Source organism: Gossypium hirsutum, chromosome D10 (assembly GCF_007990345.1).
Source record: "Gossypium hirsutum isolate 1008001.06 chromosome D10, Gossypium_hirsutum_v2.1, whole genome shotgun sequence".
NCBI classification, from domain to species: domain Eukaryota; kingdom Viridiplantae; phylum Streptophyta; class Magnoliopsida; order Malvales; family Malvaceae; genus Gossypium; species Gossypium hirsutum.
The window spans coordinates 64,194,156-64,206,907 of NC_053446.1; the positions used below are offsets into that span (position 1 = coordinate 64,194,156).

Sequence of the window (12,752 nt, forward strand, 5' to 3'; positions counted from 1 at the left end):
GCATTGACAATAATGCTAATACCAATCGAGTTAAGATTCAATCGGCTATGAAAAATAAATTTAAACCATTCCCACTAATATTTCAAGGGTTTTTTACATTTTAAAAGACTAATATTTCAAAAACATTATAAAATCAAGCTAAATTCATATTAGTCAAAAAGAAAAAGAAAAAAATTATTTAAAAGATGAAGATTAATATATTATTTTATTTAAAATAACGATAACATCGTGCAAAAATATAAAAATCGATAACTTATTTACATTTTCCAATATATTTAAAAAGAAAATAATTGATTGGCTAATAGGTAGCAAAATTCATAAAAAGTAACTAAAATAAAATGCCCACCACAATCATCAAAGTTGCGCATGACCCATGATGCCGAAAACGCATCAGTATCGAGTGGTGGACGTTAAAGGTTCCGTACCTAATCCTCTGGGCCCCGCTACACATGGGCCTCAAAAATCCGAAAACCCGATCCATCTTTCAATTTTACTTAATTACCCCTAATATCTTCTAAGAATATTCGAATCTATTGGATATAACAGTACTTTCACTTTAATACAATTTTTTTAATTTTTTATATAGCAATCCAGAAGCGACCAAAGCCAAGGCCAAAAATCTGTTCGAGCTTTGTTGAGACTTTAAACTGAGCTTTGCTGAATTTTCGTGATCGTCGAGAAAGAAAATTATGGGAAGGAAATTCTTCGTTGGCGGCAATTGGAAATGCGTAAGTATTTCTCTTCGGATTTTTGCATTATTTTTTATTTTTACTTTTTTTGCGGAAGTATTTCAAGAATTTGACTGAGATTAGAATCGGGTGATCTATTTTCTGTTTGATTTTACAATTATTATTTAATCGTGTTAGGGAAAAGTTGCTATTCTTGATAGATCTTTAATAATGTAACGATGTATGATTTTTCTTGTTCGGTCATATAAACAAGTGAACTCGATGTCTAATTTGAAGCGATAATTTTTTTTTTTAGAATGGAACCACTGAGGAAGTGAATAAGATTGTGAGTACTTTGAATGCTGGAGAGGTGCCTTCTCAGGATGTTGTTGGTAAGCCAATTGATTTACTATTAAAAAAGAAATTCAGGCTGAGTTTGGAAAATTGGATTTCAAAAGAGGGATTTAGATTTGAAAAGTAGTATAAATTGTGTAAAAAAGCACATTAAAATGTTTCACTCATGATTATTTTCCAAAGTCATGGATTTGTTGGATGACTGTTCACTGGTGAATTTGAAATACCCGTAAGTATTTGTGACTGTGAAAATCATGTTTTATGCATTTCAAAAGGTAATCATATTGAATTTTAATTAATTATATATTATGCTTGCATTCCATTCTCACAATTTATAAAGAAATAAAAAAATTTAAAATTCATGTTCTCAAACGTAGGTTTGAACTTGATTTGTTGTACTGTGGTTTATTTTCTTTTTGGAGGAGCTAAAATGTACTGCAGTTTTGAAGCATTTATCATTGATGGAAACACTAAATTTCATAAAAAAGTGTTGTTTATTTGCTTTTTTTCATTTTCTTATAAAAGAAATTTATAGAGTATGCACCGTGGATCCATTCAAATTTCATTATTGTTTTTCTGTTTTCTTTGGGTTTAATTTAATCATACAGTTACCTAGCCGTTTTCTGACTGATTTCCTTGATAAGCATTGGTTTTTGTAATTGGATCAGTGATGTTTTGCCTCTTGTATTGTTATACTTGTTGTTTTCTTTGCTACAATTAGTTTCTCTTTTATTGTTATCAAAACTCAAAAGGGATGATATAATGGATGGCTAATTTGGGGTAACATGCTATCCTTATACAGAGGTTGTGGTTAGCCCTCCATTTGTGTTCCTTCCTTTGGTCAAAACTTCACTGAGACCCGATTTCCATGTCGCTGCACAAAATTGTTGGGTCAAGAAAGGAGGTGCTTTCACTGGTGAAGTTAGGTATGCCCTCATTTCCTTTATACTATTACTTTTGTTTAAGCCTTTCCATACCTTTTATTTTGTTCTTCAATCGACTTTCCCTTTCGATTCTTTGGGTTAAGATGCTATTCTGCTTTTGGTTAACCAGACATTTAGCGTCATTTTCCTGTTTCATAGGAACAAATAAAACATTGACAAGCAAAGAAAGGATGATGTATATGTATATTTGAGGCTTTGAGCAAATGCTTCACATCAGTGAAATTTGATACAGCCATTAGTTTGGTTTGCTTTACGGATGAGAGATCTTTTAAGTTATGAATTCTTTTTTAATTTTCAGTGCAGAGATGCTTGTCAATTTGAGCATTCCTTGGGTTATTATTGGTCATTCTGAGAGGAGACTTATTTTGAAGGAGTCAAATGAGGTAACTTGTGTTTGATCGGACTATAAATACTAACATCTCTTATATTTCCAATACTATGACTTATACTCATTTTTTTCTTATCAGTTAAACTTTCAGCATTTTGTTAACTTCCCAATTTTGGTTCTTTTGTTTTAGTTCGTTGCGGATAAGGTTGCTTATGCACTTGCTCAAGGCTTGAAGGTGATAGCTTGTATTGGGGAAACACTTGAGCAACGTGAAGCAGGATCTACTGTGGCGGTTGTTGCTGAACAAACTAAAGCAATTGCAGGTATGTATTTAATGCCTTCTTTACCTTTATAAAGCCCCTGGTGCAATTCTTTTGGTGATACTCTAAACTTATATGTGGCAAGGTAGCAGATGTTGTGTCAATGGCTTGGTGTCACCAATATTTGTTAATTATTTAGATGCTATATTTGTTCTATCACATGCATTGTTGCAGCAATTTCTTTCCGTATGTTCTATTCTCACTTCTCTTGAGAGAAGTCTATTTTGAACATCTAAACATTATGAAATATTTCATGCCTTTCTGCATTGTACTCTTGTTGCTGCATATTTATTTAGTGTCAGATATTTTTATTTTCAAAATAATGTTTGTTTATGACTGTATTCCATTGATATTCATGTGAAAATGAGTGGTTACTCACCTTGGTATCAGTATATTTCAGTACACACCCTGGTCTTTTTAAAAAAATGCTATTTTTGCATCACTAAATTGAGACTGCTACAAAATCTAAGCATAGGTTGGGTTTCCTGTGTAATTTCCAATGGCAGCAAAAATATCAAACTGGACTGATGTCGTTTTGGCATATGAGCCTGTGTGGGCTATTGGAACCGGGAAGGTTGCTACTCCAGCTCAAGCTCAGGAAGTAAGTTAGGCTGTTTTTATTTTAGAACCTCATCATAATTATGTATGCAATATAGAAAAACCTTAGGTCATAATTTGCGTTTAATTTCTAGGAATAATGTGGATTGTCTTGTACATAATTTTCCTTTGTGAAGTTTTACTTACAAAGTTTTTATGTCTGTAATAGGTACATTTTGAGTTGAGGAAATGGCTTCAGGCTAATGTTAGTCCCGAAGTTGCTGCATCAACCCGGATTATTTATGGAGGTATTTGACATCATCCTTTTACTCTTGCCTCTCTTTTTGAGACTTCATATTCTTAAGATATTCAACTTAATAGTTCATAAACAAAAATATGTTTCTGTAAAATATTAAGAAAGGCTTGCCCTTATTTACAGGTTAAACAAGAAAGCTAGATTCTCAAGTACTCATGTTGCTTCAATATATTTTTTAAGTACCCGTGTCCACGACTATGTGTTTGACTTGTATTCGGATATGACTCTCTAATGGCCCTCTGAATATGTAAAAACTTTAAAAAGACTGAATATACCCATATCGGACACATGCTAATATCTAACATTCACACCGGAGTCCTAGTAACATAGCTTTTAACAATAGTGAATACAAGGTTTAACCCAGTTGTGGCTCATTCAACCACCTTAACTAGGTGGCATCCAATTGGTTTAGGATTCAAATCTCAACAGCCGTAGTCTCCTTTCGTATTCCTAAACTGTGACCTTTTTTTATACAAAAATCCCTTAATCTATAGCAAAATACAAGTAGCATTTTCTTCCCAGTTTCTTGCTCTTGTTATGAACCGGATGCCCTATTATTTTCAGGGTCCGTCACTGCTGCAAACTGCAAGGAACTAGCAGCTCAGCCTGATGTTGATGGTTTCTTGGTCGGTGGAGCTTCACTTAAGGTAAAAAAATATTGATACTTCTTCTCCTTTCCTTCTCTTCTATTTATTTCGGTATGATATTTATCATGTTATGTTGTACTATCGGCAGCCGGAGTTCATTGATATCATAAAATCTGCTGAGGTGAAGAAGAATGCCTAAGGTTTTCGGTTGGAAGCTTTGAGAGTACTTGCAGTAGCTGTTGCTTGGGAATGGAAGGTTTAGGATCTGTTGCATAATAAGAGTTTTATAAAGAAAATAAAATACTAATTTTCAAGGAATAATTCATGCTTTGATTCACACCAGTACCTTAAACTGGATTTTCTGTACTATTAACATGTTTTACTGTTTCCCGAGAAATGCATTTTTCATTTCAATAAGTTTTATTTCCATGATTTTCTTTTATCTCAGTCCAGCCATGCATTTGTACACACACACACACATATTCTATTTGTAGGTTAGAAAATTAACATTGCAATAAAGCATTTGTAGTGTAGCATAGGATGTAATCGGGTTGACTTCAGCTTAAATTCAACTCAAAACTTGGCTAGAATTTAATAAACCAAGTACTTAGTAATTTATAAAAAATAAAAAATAAATTTATCCTACTATATATATATTTGAATAATTTTATTAAAGGTTTGGATCATATTGGTTCTCTTTGACATAATATGTAGAATTACCATAATCTTTTCTCAACTTATAAATAGGGGTATAATGCGTTTGAGTGTTTAAACTTATGTTCTTTTACATTCATGTTCTTTTGCATTGATAACAATATTTTATCTCAAGTTTTTGTAAAAAATTTTATCTCAAATATGTATCTTTTTTTTATCATATTATTCTATTTTTAAATTAAAAAAACTTAAGTATATATCTCAAAACTTTTTATTACCAAGCCAAAAGAATTATTATTTCTCTCTTTCATATATAATATATTATTATATATCAATAATATATAAATAATTTAAAACCGTGAGTTTATGAAAATAATGAAGATATTTACACTTATTTATAAGGTAAGTGTGAGATGAATAAGTGTTCTCTAGTTGAGGTTGAATAAAAAATTAGTTGTGTAAACAATTGTCACATGTTGACAAAATGAGTATGTCATGTGTCAAAAAATTAGGTTTCCATGTCAACCAGGAGTCTAAAACTTTATAATATAATATACTAATTCTCTTTGTGATGCACGGAATTATGGTGTACATTGTTTTTTTTTTAATTATGTATATAATTTTTTGCTAATATTATAATAAAAATAAAAAATATATTTTCTGTAATCATATTTATTTGTAAAATCAGACTTCAGAACATAATAATATTAAACTTATTTTTTTACTATTATTTTCAAAAAAATAAAATTTATAATTACTTATATAATTTATTTGATGTTTGACTGAAAGATGTTTCTTGAGAACCAATCTAATTTGTAATTTTAATAAAGGAGTTTCTTAAATTTCAAAAGGTTGAAAACAACGAGGACTTAAATTGTGATTTAGGAATATTGAGCACTTCAAATAATTTAAGAAAACATGGATGGGTTTAAAAAGGAATTTACTCATTCATAAAAGCTATAAATTTCTAATTTATTACCTTAACTCCATTTTATATACCATTGATTATTCTAATTAATAAGCGACTTTTTTTTTCTTGTTTATTTATTTCTAAATTTATTATTTTAAATTAAAAAAAGAGTTAAAAGCAATTTTATTGTTTTAAATAAATGATTATAATGCTTGTGTTTTAAAAAATATATTTATAACCATTAATTTAAGAAAATAATCGTGTAATGATCACGATATATGTTTAATTAACATATAATTATATAAATTTAAAATTAATTTATTTTTTATTTTAAATATTTAAATTTATAAATGATTGATATTATTCAAAATAATATATTATAATTTTAAAATAACAAAAAATTGTGATGAATAACACATTTGTCATGTGTTATCATAATAGATTTCAATAAAATAGGTTTCCATGCCACGTAAAACCTACAACTTTGTAATAATATATATATATATATATGATGAGACTTTTTTTTTCTAAATTATAAAATAGTTGTGAAATGATAAAAATGCTATAAAATTGAAAAGTTCATGTTTTTTAAAAAATTCAAAAAAATTCTGAAATTCTAAAAGGAATCTAAAAAAATTAAAATGAGAAACCCAAAACAAATAATACCATCCAATCAAATCACCTTCAACTTTGCAAATAAATAAATAGGATTAATATAATATTTGGTATACTTAAATTTTCTTTTGCCCAATTTAGTACTTGAACTTGACATTTTTTTTATAATTTGACACTTAAACTTTTTTTGGGCCCAATTTGGTACTTGAACTTGGCATTTTTTTCTTCTAATTTTGTACCTAAGCTTTTTTAGGTTCAATTTGATACCTAAATTTATTAAATGTTATACAAATTACGCAAAATACTAATGATGTTAGTTTTTTTTATGCTATAAAAATATTGTCAGTATTAGAGGAAATCCATGTTAAAAAAATAAGTATTGAGCTATGCTTAACGAATTAATGTTAAATAAGAAAAATGATTTTTAAAACCCCAAATTAAAAAAATTCATTATTTCCAATTAATAAAATAATAAAATAAATAAATAAAATTAAAAGTAATTGAACATATAAAGTACAAAAAAATATCATATCATTTGTCACATGTTGGTCATACATTGATTATTTTTACTACCTCATAACAGAAAAACATTTTTAGTATATTGAAGTAATTTGTAAAATATTTGAGAAGTGCCAAATCGAACAATAAAAACTAGGTACCAAATTAGAAAAAAAGATTCAAGTTCAGGTACCAAATTAAATCTACAAAAAGATTATATACCAACTTAATAAAAAGTGTCAAGTTTAGATACCAAATTAGAAAAAAGTGTCAAATTTGGATACGAAATTAAAAAAAAGTTTAGGTACCAAATATTATATTAAGCCAAATAAAAGAAATAAAAAAACCGGCCCAGCTCAAATTTCAGCCCCCTATATAAGCTTAAAAAAAACCTCGAAAGCAATTCATTTAAGCATACAGCAAGAGCAAAGAGAAGCAGGGACACGGGACAAAGGGAATCGTGTTCGTGCATTGAAGAACAAGAGTTGGTGTCCGGTGAGTCCAGTTCCACTGTTCTTTATTTTTGTTTTTGTTTTAATTTCATTTTTTAACATTTAGTTATTCGATTCTTTTATGTTTATTTGCAAATCCCTAATTCATTTTTTTGTTCCTTCTTTTGTTTTAGGGTTTGGGTTTGACGTAAACCTAAGGAGTTTGATTTTATTTTGGTTTTAGGGTTTTCGAGGAATGGAAGATTCAGAAAAGAGAAGGCACCGTGAGAGAAGAGATAGGGATAGGGATAGGGATAGGGATCGTGAACGGCGTCGTTCCGAGAGAGAGAAGAGCAGCGATTCCGATAGAGAAAAGGAGAGGGAAAAAGAAAAGCATCGAGATAGGGGAAGGGAAAGGAAAGATAGGGAACGAGAGAAGGAAAAGGAGAGGGAAAGAGCTAGGGAGAAGGAAAGGGAAAGGGAAAAGCGTGAAAGGGAAAGGGAAAGGGAAAGAGAAAGGGAGAAGAGGGAAAGAGAAAGAGAAAGGGAAAGGGAAAAAGAGAGGGAGAGGGAAAAGAAGGCGAGGGAAAAGGAGAAGAGGAGGGAATATAATAGTGATGATAGCAAGGAGGAGAAGGAACGACATAGGAAGCGGCGAAGGAGGGAACGCGATGACGAAGATGACTGTAACAATGATTATAAGGAGAAGGAGAGTAAATCGAATAGGGGAGAGAGTCCTGTTAGGAAAAAGAGTGGTGAAGATGAGTTGGAGAAGAAAGGGAAGAAAAGTAGGGAAGAGGAAATGGAAGATGAGCAGCGTAAATTGGATGAGGAGATGGAGAAAAGGAGGAGGAGGGTTCAAGAATGGCAGGAGTTGAGGAGGAAGAAGGAAGAAATGGAGAGGGAGAAACGTGGGGAAGGGAATGCAGTTGAAGAGGAGGAGGCTAAGGTTGGTAAAGCTTGGACCCTTGAAGGGGAATCAGATGATGATGAAGCGGCTTCTTCGATGAATGCGGAGATGAGTATGGAGGTCGATGATAATGAGAATGCTAAGCCTGATGGTAAGGTAACTGGAGATGCAATGCATGAAGGTGGGAATTCTGAGGATGGAAAAGATAAAATGGTTGTTGACCAAAATGGGGATAATGGGGTTGCTGAGAATGATGATGAAATTGACCCATTAGATGCTTTTATGAATTCAATGGTGCTACCTGAAGTTGAGAAGCTAAGTAATGCAGTTGTTGATCCTCCTCCTAGTGATAGCAATGGGAACCTGAAGACTGATAAAAAAGATGGCTTGAGTAATGGTGGACAGCAGCAGCCAAAGAAAGGTTCGAACAAGGCACTTGGGAGAATCATTCCCGGCGAAGATTCGGATTCGGATTACGGGGATGTTGAGAATGACGAAGAGAATTTAGAAGATGAAGACGATGATGAGTTCATGAAAAGGGTAAAGAAGACAAAAGCTGAAAAACTATCGATTGTAGACCATTCAAAGATTGATTATAAACCATTCAGGAAAAATTTCTATATTGAAGTTAAGGAGATATCTAGAATGATACCGGAGGAAGTGTCTGCTTATAGGAAGGAATTGGAATTGAAGTTACATGGAAAGGATGTGCCGAAACCAATCAAAACCTGGCATCAAACTGGACTCACAAGTAAAATATTAGAGACAATAAGGAAGCTAAATTATGAGAAGCCAATGCCAATTCAAGCTCAGGCACTGCCTGTAATCATGAGTGGTCGAGACTGCATTGGTATAGCAAAAACTGGCTCTGGTAAAACCCTTGCTTTTGTGTTACCTATGTTAAGGCATATTAAAGATCAGCCACCTGTAGTAGCTGGAGATGGGCCTATTGGACTCATTATGGCACCCACAAGGGAGCTTGTACAGCAGATTCATAGTGACATAAAGAAGTTTACCAAGGTAATGGGAATCAGATGTGTTCCTGTGTATGGAGGTTCTGGTGTTGCCCAGCAGATTAGTGAATTAAAAAGGGGAACAGAGATTGTTGTATGTACTCCAGGTAGGATGATTGATATACTTTGTACCAGTGGGGGAAAAATTAGTAATCTTCGTAGAGTGACATACTTGGTTCTGGATGAAGCTGACAGAATGTTTGATATGGGTTTTGAACCTCAAATTACTCGAATTGTTCAAAATATTCGACCTGATCGCCAAACTGTACTATTTTCTGCTACTTTCCCTCGCCAGGTTGAGATTTTGGCACGGAAAGTGTTGAATAAACCTGTTGAAATACAGGTTGGTGGGAGAAGTGTTGTGAACAAGGACATAACCCAATTGGTTGAGATGAGGCCAGAAAGTGAAAGGTTCCTAAGATTGTTAGAACTTCTAGGTGAATGGTATGAGAAGGGGAAAATTTTGATTTTTGTCCACAGTCAAGAAAAGTGTGATGCTTTGTTCAGGGATTTGCTCAAACATGGTTACCCTTGCCTGTCACTTCATGGGGCCAAGGATCAGACTGATCGGGAGTCCACCATTTCTGATTTTAAGAGCAATGTTTGCAATTTGTTGATTGCAACAAGTGTTGCAGCTAGGGGTTTAGATGTAAAGGAGCTTGAATTAGTGATTAACTTTGATGTACCAAATCATTATGAAGATTATGTTCACCGTGTTGGTAGGACTGGTAGAGCTGGGCGGAAAGGCTGTGCTATCACATTTATCTCTGAGGAGGATGCAAGATATGCACCGGATCTCGTAAAAGCTTTAGAACTCTCTGAGCAAGTTGTTCCTGATGACCTGAAAGCTCTCGCAGATGGCTTTATGGCAAAAGTCAATCAGGGACTTGAGCAGGCTCATGGAACAGGTTATGGTGGAAGTGGTTTTAAATTCAATGAAGAGGAGGATGAAAAGAGAAAAGCAGCAAAGAAAGCACAAGCAAAAGAATATGGGTTTGAGGAAGACAAGTCAGACTCGGAAGATGAAGATGAAGGGGTGCGGAAGGCAGGTGGTGACATCTCACAGCAGACAGCACTTGCTCAGATAGCTGCCATGGCTGCTGCCTCCAAAGCTAGTACTGCTTTGATGCAGAATCCTCTATCATCTGGCCAACTGCTTCCCAATGCTGTATTGCCTATTTCTCTTCCTGGTGTACATGGTGTCTCAATGCCTGGGACTGCAGCAGTTGTTCCTGGTAGTGGGCTGTCTGGTCTTCCAAATGAAGAGGCTGCTCGAAAAGCTGCACTGCAAGCTGCTCTCAATTTACAGCATAACCTAGCAAAGATTCAAGCTGATGTTATGCCTGAACATTATGAAGCTGAGTTGGAGATTAATGAATTCCCACAAAATGCTCGATGGAAGGTTACCCACAAGGAAACTTTGGGCCCAATATCGGAATGGACTGGAGCTGCCATTACTACGAGGGGCCAGTATTTCCCACCTGGTCGGATCCCAGGACCAGGAGAACGCAAGCTTTACTTGTTCATTGAAGGACCTACTGAGTTATCTGTTAAGAGAGCTAAGGCAGAACTGAAACGTGTGCTGGAAGACATCTCACACCAGTCCTTACAACTTCCTGGTGGGACTCAACCCGGCAGATACCAAGTTTTGTAGATGTAAGAACTCATATCCAACTTATTATAGGGATAAACTTTCTACATTAGCTTTTCTGTATATCTGCATTGTTGGTTGCTCATATTCAAATTTTTTACCCTTTAATTTATGCTTTAACTAGTTGCTTGTTGCAAAAGTTCGCTGTTGCTTAATTTTCTAACAAAAGTGGAACTGTAGTTCTTCTGATAAGAAAGTCAAATAGGAGTTAAGTATGGAACCTAATATATTTATTAAAGGCAAGTCTGGATTAATCTTGACTTTATCTTTGGTACAAGGAATAAACTAGTAAAATACACGCTCTTCTCTTGCATAGATTGTTGGATTTGTGGTTGGACTTGTCACTCAGACCCAAAAGTCAATCTTCATGATGGCGTTCCTCTTCGTGTGATTCAAGACTCGCATCCTCTTCGGGGTATGAAACTAAACGATATTTGTTAACTAAAAATGGCCATAATAGTAGTATTATTATTCTGAAGGGGAAAAACTAATGATGGATTTTTAGGTGGTTTGCTAATTAATTGACATATATTTGACTGAGGCAACATAATTTGGTAGAATTAATTTGGTAGGAAATAAGTAATTTAACTAAATGAATCTATAAGGATGTGAAATAAGGACTTTTGTCATGCATCGGGTAAGTTCTATTATCTTACATATCAATGACTGATTCCTTTGTTTTATTTCCAGATGCTTGGTGTAATCCCCTGTCAATCAAGTGACAGCTTATGACCTCCATACGTTATATTTCTCTTTGATTTTCTTTCTAACTGTCAAATTGTGACGTTTGAAACTCATGAGCTCTTCTTGAATGATCCTATTAATTCTTGTGACTTGCTTTTGATTTCTCTACATATATATATGCAGTTATTTGGTTTACTTCATAAATATCTGGTAGAATCATAAATAAATATGCTGTTTCATATTGTTGTCGTTTCTGATGTTTCAGAGGTTTTCTTATTCTCTCTTCCTAGAGTCTTATGCTATTTTATGTTTCAATTTCTTGTCGCAGAGATTATATCCATTACTAGCTCTCATCTTCATTATGGGAGGAACTTTCGCAAAAGTACTAGCTGATAAAGGCTGATTTTCTTACATGCATGGTTAACCTTTCATTTAATAATGGTGATTAACAAGGATTCTTTTTTTTTTCTTTTTTATTTTTCTTTCTCTTGTTTTTCAGGTCTGAGGACTGGAGATGTAAGCCTATTATTTTCAGATTTGGGAGCACGTTGTTTTGGGTTTTGTGCATTCTGATGCATTGCCTTGACCTCGGATTCACTAGTCCTTTAGTCAATTTTATATGGATGGTGGTTTAAATCCTGCTTCTGAGTGCTTGCTCGAGAAATTGGTGTTAACTGAAAGTCAAATCATGGAACAAGATGCTTTAGTTCCAGAACCATATGATATGATGAAGTTTCTTTTCTTTATGGTCAAAAAGTATTCGATGATGTTCCTATACTATTAAATTACTCTTTTGATGAGGAATATGATGTATTTTTTTTTTCTTTTTTCATGTCTTAGGTGTTACTGATAACATTTTGCTCCGTAATGCGAACTTCCATGCTATCTCAAGAGGATCAATCTGAGATTGCATTTTGGTTTATGTGGATGTCCTTGGATCTTTGGAAAGTTGACTCTTTAACCATATTTTGTTCTTTGACTGAGTTTTTTCCTTTCTTGAAGGTAGTATATATGTGAACAGCATATAGCAAAAGCCTGCAGGGTTGCTTGGTTGGGGTTCTATTTGTGTGTTTCTGGTACGATTTTGCTGGTATGATGGTCAACTTTTTCGGACAAACGGACTTGAGCTTCTGACGAAAAGGTATCCATGGTGCATTCTAGGTTGATGTTGTTGGATCTGCATAATACTCTCTGCTTCTTGCTCGATATTCGTTATGCTCTTCATGCTCTGCTTCTCGGTTGTTTTGGACGTGTCTACATGATTTATTGTGTATATATCTTGAGTGCTTGGTGTTGAATATTATGTGTTGCATCGATTGTACAGAGTAATAT

General features: G+C 33.7%; 2 protein-coding genes across 19 annotated transcripts; both read left to right on the forward strand.

Moving 5' to 3' along the window:
• Window positions 1-608: 608 nt before the first annotated feature.
• LOC107934418 (triosephosphate isomerase, cytosolic) lies at window positions 609-4,471 on the forward strand. Its single transcript, NM_001327378.2, has 9 exons — window positions 609-728; window positions 985-1,060; window positions 1,825-1,948; window positions 2,265-2,349; window positions 2,485-2,617; window positions 3,121-3,215; window positions 3,381-3,459; window positions 4,032-4,114; window positions 4,203-4,471. The coding sequence occupies exons 1-9, from the start codon at window positions 690-692 to the stop codon at window positions 4,251-4,253; spliced, it is 765 nt and encodes a 254-aa protein (NP_001314307.2). The 5' UTR covers window positions 609-689; the 3' UTR covers window positions 4,254-4,471.
• A 2,598-nt stretch (window positions 4,472-7,069) lies between these two features.
• On the forward strand, window positions 7,070-12,342 carry LOC107934396 (DEAD-box ATP-dependent RNA helicase 42). 18 transcript variants are annotated; one of them, XR_005919883.1, is made up of 5 exons: window positions 7,070-7,226; window positions 7,357-10,741; window positions 11,015-11,151; window positions 11,749-11,839; window positions 11,920-12,342. XR_005919883.1 is itself a non-coding variant. In XM_041103597.1 (3 exons), exon 2 carries the CDS (start codon window positions 7,419-7,421, stop codon window positions 10,737-10,739), a length of 3,321 nt encoding a protein of 1,106 aa, XP_040959531.1. In that variant the 5' UTR covers window positions 7,070-7,226; window positions 7,357-7,418; the 3' UTR covers window positions 10,740-10,741; window positions 11,015-12,342. The 18 variants fall into 18 exon arrangements, 5 of the variants coding, with proteins under 5 accessions (XP_040959531.1, XP_016722307.2, XP_040959532.1 ...); XR_005919881.1 differs by having other exon boundaries at window positions 11,749-11,802; XR_005919879.1 differs by having other exon boundaries at window positions 11,053-11,151; window positions 11,427-11,802.
• The last annotated feature ends 410 nt before the right edge of the window (window positions 12,343-12,752 follow it).

Bases quoted from the DNA above. Each gene is read 5' to 3' on its own strand.
- LOC107934418 (NM_001327378.2), top strand. From the start codon at position 690: ATGGGAAGGAAATTCTTCGTTGGCGGCAATTGGAAATGC. The intron at 729-984 runs GTAAGTATTTCT...TTTTTTTTTTAG, and splicing joins TTGGCGGCAATTGGAAATGC to AATGGAACCACTGAGGAAGT. The intron at 2,618-3,120 runs GTATGTATTTAA...TTCCAATGGCAG, and splicing joins ACAAACTAAAGCAATTGCAG to CAAAAATATCAAACTGGACT.
- LOC107934396 (XM_041103597.1), top strand. From the start codon at position 7,419: ATGGAAGATTCAGAAAAGAGAAGGCACCGTGAGAGAAGAGATAGGGAT.